General features: G+C 36.2%; 1 protein-coding gene across 1 annotated transcript in view; it reads right to left on the minus strand.

Annotated features, from left to right (window-relative positions):
- The window catches only part of LOC145664234 (L-asparaginase), a 156,667-nt gene extending 147,094 nt beyond the window's left edge, over positions 1 to 9,573 (minus strand). Inside the window, exon 1 of the mRNA XM_081730712.1 lies at positions 9,261 to 9,573. Coding sequence (XP_081586838.1) covers positions 9,261 to 9,390 — 130 coding nt within the window. The 5' untranslated portion in view covers positions 9,391 to 9,573. The remainder of the gene's footprint in view (positions 1 to 9,260) is intronic.
- Between the last annotated feature and the right edge of the window lie 5,755 nt (positions 9,574 to 15,328).

Genomic DNA, 15,328 nt, shown 5'->3' on the forward strand with positions numbered 1-15,328 from the left:
TAAGGTTAGCTATCAGATTTCAAATCAATCACCACCAATGATCTTAGACTATGAGCTGTGACTAAAGTTCAATGTATTGTTTCAAATTTCGCACCTTATGTTAAAATTCTGTTTATCACCATTCCCAAATTTAAAGAATACTTCTCTTGATATACCTAAGTCTTAGAGTTAATCATATCATTATATGTTCAATAAGGTCAATAATGTCCGTCAATTGTTTACCTGAGTAGAACCAACTGTTTTCTAGAAGTGTGTGTGTACTCAAACTTAAGAAGTACCACAACAAAGGAAATGAATCCCTGTACACTACCTCATCAAGGACAATCACGTGGTACAACGTCTTGCTTACGTTTATATTTGGCGGGAATAATCAAAACCAATGACGCATTATCAAATTATCCTACAAAGTTTCAATGTACCAATGTCCTGGACTCCTAATCCCATCATAGGTCAATAACCGATCACGTGATCATAATGATTTACCCAATGAATGAGATACTATCCAATTACCAATTATTGATACGACAATAAGAAATGTACCTCCTCCCAAAATTTAAGATTGGTACACAAATACACCTATAATAGAAATAAAAGTAATAAATCCTGTACTTATTCAATAATAAAGCCGGTCAATAACATTTAAATTTTGAATATTTGGCCATAAGAGGAACACCAACATCTACAATGGGTCCTAGAAAACGTTTACCGAATTTTGTTATTTGATAATTCCCAAATTTAAAAGGGAACATAAACATATAAAGGTAATAAACCTCTGTACATATCCATATAACATGCTAAATAGGGGTCAATAACCTCCGAAATTCGATTTTTGGTAGTTCTTTACCTATGAAAAGGGAACGATGTGGACCATCCAAATTTATAGTGGTACATATTGGAGACCTGTACTATGATACCAAATGCTTATATTAAACAATTTCTAAAACCGAGTGGATGGGCCAAGATACCCCTCCCAAATTTTTAAAGCATGCATCAATGTACCCATATCTTATAATAGGAAATGAACCTATATACATGACCATATAACCATATAAGGTAATAAAACCTCATCAAAGGGGAGAAATTGGACCAAAAACCAAACACATGGTACAACATATTGCTTATGTTTATATTTTAGCAATTTTGTACCCCTAAAAGAGAACGATGTGGACCACCCAAATTTATCATGATACATGTTGAGTCATGTACTATGATACCGAATCCCCTCCCGGGGTGCATCAATGTACCTATGTCTTATGATAGGGAATGAACACCTATACATTACCATATAAGGTAATAGGACCTCATCCAAAGGAATAAATTAGGTCAAAAACCAAACACGTGGTACAACGTAATGCTTACGTTTATATTTTGTCAATTTTGTACCCCTAAAAGGGAACGAGGTGGACCACCCAAATTTATCATAATACATATTAGGATCTTGTACTATAATACCAAATGTTTAAATTGGGCAATTTCCAAAATTTAAGGGGTGGGCCAAAGTACCCCTCCCAAATTTTTAAAGGAGTGCACAAATATACCCATATCTTATGAAAGGTAATGGACCCCTATACATGACCATATAACTAAATAGGATAATAACAGCTCATCAAAGGGGATAAAATCGACCAAAAACCAAACACATGGTATAACGTATTGCTTACGTTTATATTTTGGCAATTTTGTACCCCTAGAAGGAAACGAGGTGGACCACCCAAATTTATCATAATACATGTTAGGGTCCAGTACTATAATACCAAATATATAAAATGACCAATTTCCAAAATTTAAGGGGTGGGCCAAGGTACCCCTCCCAAATTTTTAAAGGGGTGCACAAATGTACCTATGTCTTATGATAGGGAATAGACCCCTATACATAACCATATAAGGTAATAGGACTTCATCGAAAGAGGATAAATTAGGTCAAAACCAAACACGTGGTACAACGTATTGCTTACGTTTATATGTTTTGCAATTTTGTACCCCTAAAAGGGAACGAGGTGGACCATCCAAATTTATCATAATACATATTAGGGTCCTGTACTATAATACCAAATGCTTAAATTGGGCAATTTCCAAAATTTAAAGGATGGGCCAAGGTACCCCTCCCAAATTTTTCAAGGGGTGCATTAATATACCTATGTCTTATGAAAGGTAGTGGACCCCTGTATACGCCCATATAACTATATAAGGTAATAACACCTCATCAAAGGGGATAAATTAGCTCAAAAACCCCCGAAATTTGAATTTTTGGATATTTTTTACCCATAAAAGGGAATGACATAGACACCCAATACTAATAGAGGTACATACTGTGGTCCTAGGCTACCATACCAAATTTTTAGATTTGGCAATATCCAAAATTTAAGGGGGGTGGTCCTATGTACCCCAGCCAAAATTTAGGGGGTGGGCCAAGATACCCCTGCCAAAATTTAGAGGGGGTAGTCCTAAGTACCCCTAGGTCATTGACCCCGGGCCAAGGTCATTGACCTTTGACCTATGACGTCATAAAAATTTTTGCTGACTCGACTAGATATACGGGGACCACTACTACTGAAGTATAACTACTTTTATTTTAACAATTTTTTTTTTTTTTGGCTTAAAATGTTTGTTCGGGTTCATCCTTCCACCTCAACGTTGGATACGGAATGCAAGAACATATTTAGATTTTGATTATTGATTCCAGTATATTTCAAGCATCATTTCTTGGATCTAGGCCTGTGCTATATGTCGATATATCGATATAATCGATATCGACATTGACATATATCAACATTCGATATCGCAAATATATCAACATTAATATAGCCATATCTTAAATTTTCGATATCGATTTGGGGGGACGAGGCATAGGGACCTCTAACACTTGCGATGGGTGACAAAACAAAACTTAATTTTTACAATAATGTTTTGCAATGACAATTTCTTTATTACCACAAATAGCAATGTAAATAAATCGAATACGCGACAAAACGTACTAGCGACAAAACGTACCACCGACAAAACGTACCACTTACCCTGAGGGCTGCTTGTGAAGGGTTTTCTAAAAACACTTTAAATAATGACAAGCGACAAAACGTACCACTTGCCTGGAGGGCTACTTGCGAAGAGTCTTCCAATCAGCCATCAAATAATGTCAGGCGACAAAACGTACCACTTGATAGGACGGTATATAAATATATATATATCGGCCAAAATAAGGCTAAAAGTTGAACAGATTGGTGGTGAGAAAAGTACCGATGCAAGACCAAGACTAAGACTAATACCATGCCTGCAAGATTCTCGCAACACCAAGGCCAGCAAGAATCTTGCATATGCAATATTTGAATATTTGCTTATTTCCATCACACTTTATCCAGGCTTTGGACCAGGGACGGATAGGCATTATTAGAGGGGCGCGGGCGCTTTCTCCCACAAAGGCCACCAGCATCTCAATGTCTTAAATCAATTTTACAGTTTTCTTTTTACAGGAAGTCAATAGTATTAACAATTAAAACCTGATATTCTTTCATCAGTATATTATTCTGAATTGTTCAAAATATTATATGAAGTTCAAGGAGAACGTATACTATATTACAAAATTAGCAGATGTTTTAGTGTACTAGTTTTTGATGCTACTGTATCTATCACTTTTGCATTTGAAATATTTTTTAATAATTTTTTTTTCAATAGACATCAACAAAATATTTTCAAATGTTTCTGAGACATGGTACCCGTTAGCCTATTTTTAGTGTATTTCAGTTTATTTCAATTTTGAAAAATTTCTTTCACATGTTACCTGAGTTACGGGCAAAGTCAATAAAAATTTGTATGCTGGAAACCTGGATAAGTATTACTACACAAATTACAATTCTGCAAAATTAAAAAGCAGCACATTGGACAATTTTGCAACACGTTTTGCATTCGCTTTCCTTGTAAACAAATGTATTTTCTCCTAATTCTGAATCACTTGCACCATCAGCACAGTCATTTTTCCTCGGTTGTGCTCGTCATCAAGACTGACTTTCAAGGATATCCACGTCCTTCAAAAGTCCAAGAGAATAGATTTATAGTATCCTTGGAAACTTCTTAACTGAATTTTTTCAGAAAATATGTAAGTTTATCGAAAGGCACGTCTGGAAGTTCTGTTAATTAGTTGAAGTGGCTAGGGTCCAAATAATCCATAAAGTACATTGCTTATTGAATCTTGAAGAAATACTCAAAACTACCATGTTCAATATTGTGTTGAATGCTTCGATGCAGTACCTGGTCATTGGATAGAAGCAGCTTCATTTTCATATTCACAGGAAAAATCTTTGTCCATCTCTGAAGGCGAATTGTCGACGGGTCAATAGAAAAAAAGAAATCACGTTCTAAGTCTTCAAATTTGTTATTGTCCCATTCTGCAAAGCTTAATGCTTCATTCTTAACGGATTCAAAATCATCTCTCTACTCTTTCAGTTGGAACAGAGTAGTCTGCACCATCCGATAGGACTACACTAGCAGCACCCTCTATTTGGAGATAGTTTGACAGAGAGGTCGTCACTTGAAATATCTTAAGGAACATTTCTGCTGTCCGAATTGTTTTGAACTTGAGATCTTTTATATATCCTTTCGCTTTACACCTAGCTTTTGTTTTGATGCTTTCTGTAGAAGCAATTTTCTTAATTGTTATGGTCAACTCTATATACAAAGCACTTTTTGGGTTCGAAAAATGACCAAACTTTTTCTGAAAAACAGTGTGTTTTCTAGCATCTTGTTTCCGCAATAACTGTAAGACGCCTTTGTTAACATTTGATCTTCCAAATGTACATTCGCTGATAAGACTCACGCATAAATATCGCACAGTCATTCAGCAGAACAATGACACAGAATCAATACAATTTTTTGTCAGATCACATATGACATGATTGAGTATATGAGCGTAACACCACACATGTAACTGAGTTTCTTAGTAGTTAAGCGGTTAGCGTATGCGCCTTTGTCGTGGGAGGCCTGAGTTCGATTTCTGGCGGGAGCTCATGCGCTTCGGAGCCCTGCTAAAAAGGCCGTTAAACTCAAAATCAACTGAATCACACGTGTAACTGATCATAGGTGAATTGAAAAATCCGAATATTGTCCTTGCATGTTACTTGAGCCATCGGTTGAATTTCAAATACACTTCTTAATATCAAGGTTCAACTTCCACAGAATTTCCAGCAGTAAACCCCAAAGACACTGGCCTGTGGTAGATATGCATCTTACAATGACAACAATACTTTGTTTAACAACCATTTTAACAACATACGGTAAAACAACAAAGCACTGGCCTGAAACTACTATATCTTGAGTAGTGTCTAATAGAACAGAAAATATTGAAGCTTGAGAGACTTCTTTCGAAATATCTTCTCTGATAAGTGTGCTGATAGCATTCAAAACATAATTCACTGTGTTTAGTAAAAGTTATGCGACCACTATCCTGCTTACTTCCTCGTATATGACTCTTCTCGGTGACCTTATCTAAATTACTTTTAAGATTTGCTTAAGAAAGGAATAATATCCAAAAAGTTTCCATGATCTGTAGCTGTGTCTTTCAGTTTATAGGCTGCTACATTTCCTCTGTAAATGAGCCCTCTTTTACCAATGAGTTTCTGCACTTTGACAACTCGATACATTACCTGTCTGTTCTTCTCAACCTTATACTGCCGTTGTTTTACCTGTTCATGAGGAAATAGTTTCTTAACATGAAGTAGTGCGTTTTGTCGCGGATTAAATATCCGAAATGTTTTAATTAGTCCATGACAGGTTGTAATTTATATAAGTGGTACGTTTTGTCGTGGAATAAATATCAGAAATGCTTTAATTAATCCATGATAGGTTGTCATTTATGACAGGTCGTCAAAAGTGGTACGTTTTGTCGCAAAAATTCAGGTGGTACGTTTTGTCGGGACACCAAATAAATCCACTTGTAAATTTGTAAATTATACTGCAATTTCTTAGGCGCCAAAACTTTTATCTTCCCGAAAAAGAAAGAAAGAAAAAAGCACTTGTCAAGAACAAGTGCTTCGAACTTTGAGCTAGAATTTATCACAAGAAAGTGTTTCTGTTCCTAGACATGACAGCTATATGCAGACATGCTCTTAGGTAGAATCAGAGATTGGGAAAGGAAACGAATTTTCAATAATAATAATAATAATAATAATAATAATAATAATAATAATAATAATTGGGTTTACAAGTAGGGTCCCATCTGTGTATCTTGCATGGCAGGCCCGCAAATCTACTACGGTAATGGTGTCCCTTACTCTGTGTTTGTCTCTCTTTCCGTTTCCTGTGCTATAGGCATTTATATTAAACCTTTTCATTATGTAACGTATTTTCTTATTTCCGAGTTTTTTTTTTTTTTTTTTTTTTGAAAAAGGAAAGAAACTTCTTTCCTGTGATATCTATTTCTTACCATTCGTTTTGTTTCGACTACTTAAGTAAGAACATTTTGTAACTTTCTTTGTCATCCATTTCCCTCACAATAATAAAACTCTCATTCTTAACAATTTACTTTATTAACATTTTTTGCAGTTTGCCACACTGATATATTTGTAACAGAATTGAGGTTTGATTCAACGCTTTTCAAATTCTCAACGAACACAATGACGGAGCCTTTGGTTACCTACTATTGCCGGAAAAGAATTGCAGGTGTTAATACACTTTGGTGTCGTGTATACACTTAACTTTAAGGTGACTCTACAGAAAAAAGTCAGGCGTAAAGTCATGTGACCTTGGAGATCATAATCCTTTGGAAATCATTCTGTCAGGGAAAAATGATTTCACCGCAGCCATACTTGCTTTAGATGTGTGGCATGTTGCCCCATCTTGCTGGTACAATCCGCGGCAAAAAACCTGCAACATGAATATATAAGTTTATTGTGAAATGACGAAGTCTTTTGCTCCAAAATAAGTGTGCACAAGAGGAGGCCGAGGTTTATCCTCACGTGATTCGTTCCACTTAGACGTTATGTTTATTCCGTGTGCTGTTAGGCGTAATTTCACAATAAACTTACATCCTCATGTTGCAGGTTTTCTGCTGCGGATTGTACCAGCTAAGTGTCAGTTTCGCGTCATCCAACTGGTTCAGAAATTCATGGAATAATACCTGGTACACTTCACCAGTGACAGTGCTGTCAAAAAGAAAGGCGTGATGATGCACTGCTGTAAAAATGCACAGAACAAGCCTACCTTCTGCGAATGAAGGGTTCCTCAACTACTGCATACTGGTTGTCCCTACTCCATGAACGTAAGTTTTGTGAGTTTACAGTTCTTGACATATTTTAAAGGAACGATTTATCCAATCATGGGCGGCGATTAGGGGGGGCAAAGGGGGGCAGTTGCCCCCCCACTTTTTTGAAGTGACCTATTAATGTATATACTTTCCTTTTTAAATGTACAGTTATTGTATATGTTACTAGTCATAGAATAAAAATGATACCATGTAATATTTCCCGTTGCGTGAGTACGTACTGGTTGTCTTCCAGTGGAGTTAAGAAAGCTGGAGGAATTCGGTTTTAATTGGCACGGAAAGAGTGACGTAACTAGGAGAGCAAACGGGGCTTGTACTCCGGGCGCCGGCTCGGGAGGGCTCAAAATTGAGCAAATATTTGGGAGAGCGTTTTGGTTTGGTTGGTCAGGGGGACGCTAAGGCCGGTTCTTGCCCCGGGTGATAACTAGCGTGATTGCGTTGCTGCACGAAAACTGGCCCAAAAGTTACCCTATTGGAGTGCTACAATTCCAGCGTACTTTTATTTCTTCTTACAAGGGCCCGATATGTTAGTCAGCCACTTTGAAACTAATGGAGATAACATTTCGAAAAAAAAAAAAAAAAAGTTATTCTTTAATTGCACAAAAACTGACAGTTCCTAAAATGTCTTTTCTTCTTTCTAATAGTAAGGAATACAGAGTATTGATTAAAAAGAAAGTAATAAGAAACAACTTCTACTTTTTCCATTGTTTTGCAGTGTAATATACGAGGGAAGTGGTGTGTTTAGGGGTGTACGAGTGTATATACGGTACAACTAAATTTAGTGAATTCAACATAATTCTAGGTTTTAGTATTATTTTGTATAACTGGAGTGTGGAGTGGTTCTAAGTATTGTTGAGTTTTCCAAGAAAGTAAAACTGCGCCTAATGGCAACGAACATGTATTGTAGAATTTAAAATAAAAATTGTTCATTAATCCCCAGTTTCAATATAACTTTTGCGAAACAAGCCTCATTATTCATTACTATCACTAATATTATCCTTTCTATTTATTTCTTTTACAAATTTGTAATTAAATAATTTGATCATACAATTTTCCAGACAGAATTTTAAGATGTTCATGAGCAAGGAATCAAATCTCTTCTTACACTTACGTTGTTTAAGAGTACAAAGGACTAGTACCTACTTGCGTTGCTCTTGTCAATTTACTTAATAAAATATGAAATACGATATACGGTATTTTATCGACACGATATGAAATACGATATACGTAAAAGATAGTATCCTATTAGTTATACAACCTTTCCTCAAACGAAGTGTTAGAAACAACCAGGAAAACTAACAATGATATACAAATATTCAGATCATGTCTTGCCCCCCCACTTTCAACGTCCAATCGCCGCCACTGTATCCAATACTAATTATTTCACAAGAAACACGCGCATTCCCACAAAATATCAATACACGAACAGTAAGCCAGGCTACACTGAAATACGAAACACACACAAGCTTGCGGAATCTCATTGTTGCCACATTTCACATGTTTACAACACTGCCAGGTCGACGAGTTATGTGAGAAAACCCGCCGTAAAATCTAGGTGATCACGCCTATATATAAATTTGGTTTCATATCCACTCTTATTAAGATTTTTGTACCACTTTTCTCGGGGCATCTTACGAGTGGGACACTCTGTATTTCAATATGCAGGTTTTGTTGCATTTGTCTTTTTCTGGTATTTCATTATGCAGTTCTTATTAGTTTCATATCGTACCTCTTTCACTTAAATTGATTTTTAAACAACTCCGTGTTGTTATGAGTATGTTTAATAGACCTATTTTATTTGTAGCTACTTCTTAGCAATATGTATAAAAATAAAAATATGCCTATAAGATCAAAATTCAAAATAATATTTAAAAATATTTTCCGGTATTAGATTCTAATTATATTTCTCTCTTCCGCTTATCTTCGCGACCCCCATGAAACTCTCTCGCGGTCCCCTACGGATCGCGTCTCCAAGGTTGAGAAACCCTGTTAAAAAAAATTAAATACTAACCTCCATCAGCATTTCGTGTCATACCAATGGTCCCTCCAGGATACACAACAAGAACCGTTGCTTCTTTTCCTGGGGTAAAATGTTTATCCTTATGGAGGACATTAAAAATCTGCTCGAGCCTGGAAGACATCTTTGATATTTCTTCAACTTTTGTGAAATGGAATTTGTCACGACATTGAAGAGAAATAGAGAACACGTTATATGCACACTTCACTGTCACTCACGTAAGGAAAAGAACAGAAAATAACACTATTAGTAGGAGATTTAAATTATATCATAGAATGATTTTAAACCGTCGAGACTGATTTGTATAATTTCTGCAAACAGTTGAACTTCTAAATGGAATTTTCAACATACGAATTAAGTTAAGCTTTTGTTATTTATTGTTGTAATTTTGAAGTAGAGTCAAAATAAAAATATAAAAAATGAAAGAAAATAAAATGATAATTGTAATAATGATTAATTCTCACAATTTCGACGAAACAGATCAAATTTTAATGCACCTCCTAAATTTCCAAAGAATAATTTTGTTAAGATTAGAGTTAGTTTTGTACAATTTGAACTCTGTTTAGTTAATTCGATTTTTAGCGCAAGTACATTCTTAAAATTTTGAAGATTTCGAGTTACATAGGATAAAGTACAATTCCAATTATATTGACTTGACTTATAAACAATAATGTATTATTGAGTTGGCCAAATTAAACTTTTGTCACAATTTAATATTAAATTTCACAATTAATTTTTAAGTTTGTATTACATCACTCCTATAGAAAGAGGGTGGTAACATTTACTTTCCCTGCTGACATATAATAAAAATAAAAAAATCTATTACAAATTTTCACAGCATACATATTAGCTTGGTTCACAAATTTAAATACAATTTTCACCCAACAGCTTTCCTAATGGCAGAGCACCCTATGAAAGTGGTGGCAGCGGTGGAGATAGAGAATGGTCGGGCCTACAGGAACACACTGAAGAAATGAAATATAATTCTCTTTCGAATGGGTTATAACCTGTCCGTCTCAGCCGCAACACGTCTCTGAACACATGCATTCTTCAGATATTTACCTATTTTCGCCAATGGCTCCTTAAATTGCAACTTCTCCAGTCTCACTCATTTATAACACAATTTTCAACTACTGATTAGGCCTATATCTGTCAATTAGTATTTCTTTATGCTGCGGGGTGAGTGAACAAGCTTAATGTAATTCCATTACTAAAATCATTTATGTTAGTAACATGTCAGCCGGGTAGAGAGAGCAGTGAACGAACTAAACATCACCCCGGATTTATCCCTCTATATGTGGAAATTACTTGGAGGACCCTAATAATATTAAACGACAGGGCCAATTTTAGAACTTTGTGCGCAATCATTAACAATTAAAACTAACCTAACCACTATAACTAACAAACAAAGAAAATAAATTCACATAAAAAAATTAAACATGGATTGACATGGAGAGGTGCTAACCTACACGTAAATTCAACATTTTAAATTCAGACGAATTCAAGTGAAGTGGAAGTGAAGGGAGAGGAAGGACGAATTATACCAACCAGGCGACTGAGGACCCATGCTTGACTGGAAATTAGTTACTTTTAAGTGATCATGTTTTTAGGTTACCTTACTTGGAAGAAACTTAACTATTCTTACATTAACCATTGTAAAGGGTAATTTACAATAAGCAGGCCTAATTACATTAACCTTTGCTCCCTTTCTTAAAAATAAAAATTCCGAAAACTGAAAATTTTAGAAGTTCATAGTTCCGATTTTGAGGGAATTTATAACAGTTTATAAAATTTATTCACCAATTGATCCAGATTGAAAGAAAAATTTAACCAACCATAGTAACTTTCTCCTAAACAAAATTCCTACGTCTGGAACCTTCCGAGTCACTTCGAAGCCTGCTTCTCAAAATATCTAAGGTAGTAATGAGCGCAAGAGTCTTGGTCTTGCAGTTTGTGCAAGAGTCTTGCATGCAGGGCCGGCCTTAGGCGGTGCGACGCCCGATTGGGAACATTTTGCGGGGCCCCAGATTTACAACTGACTTGCTCTCTCTCTCTCTCTCTCTCTCTCTCTCTCTCTATATATATATATATATATATATATATATATATATATATATATATATATAAAAGTTCACCCTTGTGCCTCGCAATTTTTCAAGAATGTTCTGTACCAGTATTTTATAGTTTTCTTCTCTTATAATTAAATCTATCGATGTCGAAATCTAATTTCTTGACCAAACTTGGCAGACAAGTAGCCTGTGTGAAGTTGGCCCCCCAAAAGTTTGGGGTAACGAGATATTTATTGGGCCAGAAAGTACTTCATTTGGGCTCAGTGACGTGACGTGACACTTTGACGATTGTTACCGGTTGCTGATACTACAAGTAACTCTTGTTTCTCAGTAACAGAAAATCTAGTACTCACTTTTTCTTTCAGAGTATCAACCATTTCAAACTATAGGCATTGGCAAAGTGGTCAAATCCCACTTCATTTACTCTTGACCTTTTTGAACAATGTGACTCTTCAGGTTCTTTAATTTTTTTTACTACATATTATTGAAACTGTCTCTCAATGATCTTATGTATTCTTCAAACTCATCTGTTTTCTTTCTGCAGTAACCTACATCATGAACTTTCTTTTGTAAGATATTGAACTAGATTTCTTATCTTGATGCTATAACAAAAAATAGTTCAAGTAAAAAATTGAAGTCAAAACTTTGAAAGGTTTGATAGAATTTTGCTACACAAACTCTGGTTTGAGAATCCTATTCGTCCGCTTTATCCATCATGGATTTAAAGACTCCCAACAGTTCATCTTTAAAGACATACAGCACATCATTTACCCTACTTCTATAGTTCCATATCTTGTGTTTGAGACTATTGGGATCCTCGTGTTGACTACATAATCCAGAGCATTTTTTTTTTTGAAGACTTCGAGGAAGAAGAAGCAAGTCCCAACATAATTTAAAAAAACAATTTATACCCTTTTCCAGTAGCGTAGCTTGAAGCTTCAGTGCCCCCGCAACCTTTAGTTATGCGTCCCTAGTTTCGATGTATTTTGCGACTCTGGAGCTCGTGCGTCCCCTTTCCACCACGAGGGTTGCGGGGGTGCTATTTACACCTGTGCCCTTTTGTATAATCAACGGACTTTTCTAAAACTAAATTAAGTCTATGGACATAAGAATGAACATAATGTATGGACATAATAATTAACAAGAGGCTGCAGTTCCCTACCTCACCAACCATAACTGGAGTTTCATCGTATGTTTGAGCAACAAGTTTTCCGTATTGAAAATTAGCCACAGTCAAATTGCGGCACGATGAAGACGATTGCAGTTCTTTTTCAACACATCAAAGTGCAAATTCAACTAGTAGGCTAGCGGCTAGAGTTGGAAATTTGTTGCATCGAAAGTTTTCTATACTAAATTAAAAACAAAATATTTTCAACTTAATTAGCATAAATCCTAAATAATAATAATTACTCGAATTGGAAGGAGCGCGGGCAACATCTCTGCTTCGCTCGAATTATCATTACTATTCCCCCTTGCTCTTGAAACAGTTCCCATATAGCACAATGTGTTTCATCGATAGGCATTTCTATATATTTAATGACACTTCAGGGACTGACAATATCTTTGCTCCTTCAGGCATGAGACAACCACCTAAATGTATATACCGTTTAAACAGAAATAAAGCCCGTAAGCTCAAATTAACATTCAATGAGAAACTTCATTTTGAATCAAAATAAACCTATATTAAATTTTTGTTAGAATATTCTATGGAATATATTCTTCTTGTTCACTGTTGCTGTATTATTCAAATTTAAAGATAACGTACTAACATACAAAAGTCGTGTAAAAATGATAGATTAACATATAAACAAAGTGACCAGACGTCCCGTTTTAGCCGGGACAGTCCCTTTTTTCCAACCGTTGTCCCGTTTTTTTCTGATTCTCGAACGGGACGCCTAAATGTCCCGTTTTTAAGTAAAAATGACCTAGGTGTCCCGTAATTATTATTCAAAATATAAATCGTTAATGGAAATTCTACTCTCTTCCGCACAAACACTCGTTGCCAAGGTTCAGCCGTGTCTAGAACTTCTGAATTTTCAAATGGGAATTGAGTGTTCGGGGTTCAAGTGGGAGTTCTGAGTGTTCAACTAGTTAAAAGAATTGTTGGGTAGAACTTGCAATCGGGAACCATTATTTGTTGTGTGGTAGACGTAAAGTTAGAAACGGTGCGTTATAACTCTTACTTGTGTATTTTGTAAATTCAGAACACTGCTGATTCCCAAAATGCAATCTGGAAGTCAGATATCCCCCCCCCCCGTTGCCGATTCGTATGCGTCCCGTTTTCGTAAGTGAAAATTCTGGTCACCTTGCATATAAATAATGCACTAGAACATCAGTCTCACAGTAGCACGTATTAAATGCTATTAGTATGAAAAACCTGCTACTTATATTTGTCCGAAATTGTATGCTGTTAAGACAATGAAATAACGTTATGAATACTGAAATTACAGCCAAGTTTCTATCCTTAGAATGGGGAAGCAAACGAAACAGTATAGTAGAGTTACCGCCCGCTCGATCCTCTACAGCGAGAGGAAAGCCAATAGACTCCTAAGCGGGCGGTGAGTAGAATATACATGTTGATGATATTCTAGATTCTCCTTGTTTTCACAGGGAACGTTCCTATTTTTTCCTGTTCCACTCAGCCGAACGGTAACATAAGGACTATTCCGAAAGTCCAAATACTAGCACGTACGATGCTTCTGGCTGGCACGCTAAAAGGTGCTTCTGGAGTGAACGAACGCTATCGGGGTTCGCGTTACCTCTGAAATCTGCGGTATCAACAACAGTATGCTCCTATTTGGTGTTGGCATGTTACATTCGTTCACAATGTAAATGAAGCATAGGCCATCCAAGCTTTAAAATAAAAAGAAAAAAGAAAGAAAGAAAAGAAAAAGAAAAATGTAAAGATATTCCCATATCGATAATGAAATTTGAAGATATATGAAAACAACGAAAAACTAATATTTTTACCGTTACCGCCGGTAACAGCGGTAATACGCACTACACGTCCCTGTTTGGGCTGTATGGGCTAGCAACTTTTAGCGTTTAGGCTACTCTGGAAACAAAGTTACAGCCTCACAAAGTTTGAGGGGCCAACTTCACGTTAGCCCCCCAACTGTTTGGGCCAGACGAGATTTTTATTGGGCTGGGTAGTACTTCGTTTGGGCTGATTGGGTCAGCAACTTTTAGCGTTTGGGCTAATATAGTTTCCGAAATATGGGCTATTAAACTTTTTGAAAAGTGATTTACCTGCTTCTTTTGTCGGGGCCAACTTCACTAATATGATATTTCTGACAAACATGTTTATGGGAATTTACAGTACTTTGTGTCGACTAGCAATTTAGGAAGTTTCAAGATTTGGGCTGTTTTCGAAACAGAATTAGAGCTTCACAAAGTTTGGGGGTGTAACTTCACATTAGCCCGCAAGTGATTGGGCCAGACGAGAGTTTTACTGGGCTGGATAGTACTTCGTTTGGGCTGATTGGGTCAGCAACTTTTAGCGTTTGGGCTAATATAGTTTCCGAAATATGGGCTATTAAACTTTTTGAAAAGTGATTTTCCTGCTTCTTTTGTCGGGGCCAACTTCACTAATGTGATATTTCTGACAAACATATTTATTGGAATTTACAGTACTTTGTGTCGACTAGCAGTTTAGGAAGTTTCAAGATTTGGGCTGTTTTCGAAACAGAATTAGAGCTTCACAAAGTTTGAGGGGCCAACTTCACGTTAGCCCCCCACGTGTTTGGGCCAGACGAGATTTTTACTGGGCTGGATAGTACTTCGTTTGGGCTGATTGGGTCAGCAACTTTTTGCGTTTGGGCTATTATAGTTTCCGAAATATGGGCTATTACACTTTTTGAAAAGTGATTTTCCTGCTTCTTTTGTCGGGGCCAACTTCACTAATATGATATTTCTGACAAACATGTTTATGGGAATTTACAATACTTTGTGTCGACTAGCAATTTAGGAATTTTCAAGATTTGGGCTGTTTTC

Source organism: Thermobia domestica, chromosome 11, assembly GCF_964235325.1.
Source record: "Thermobia domestica chromosome 11, izTheDome1.hap1.1, whole genome shotgun sequence".
NCBI classification, from domain to species: domain Eukaryota; kingdom Metazoa; phylum Arthropoda; class Insecta; order Zygentoma; family Lepismatidae; genus Thermobia; species Thermobia domestica.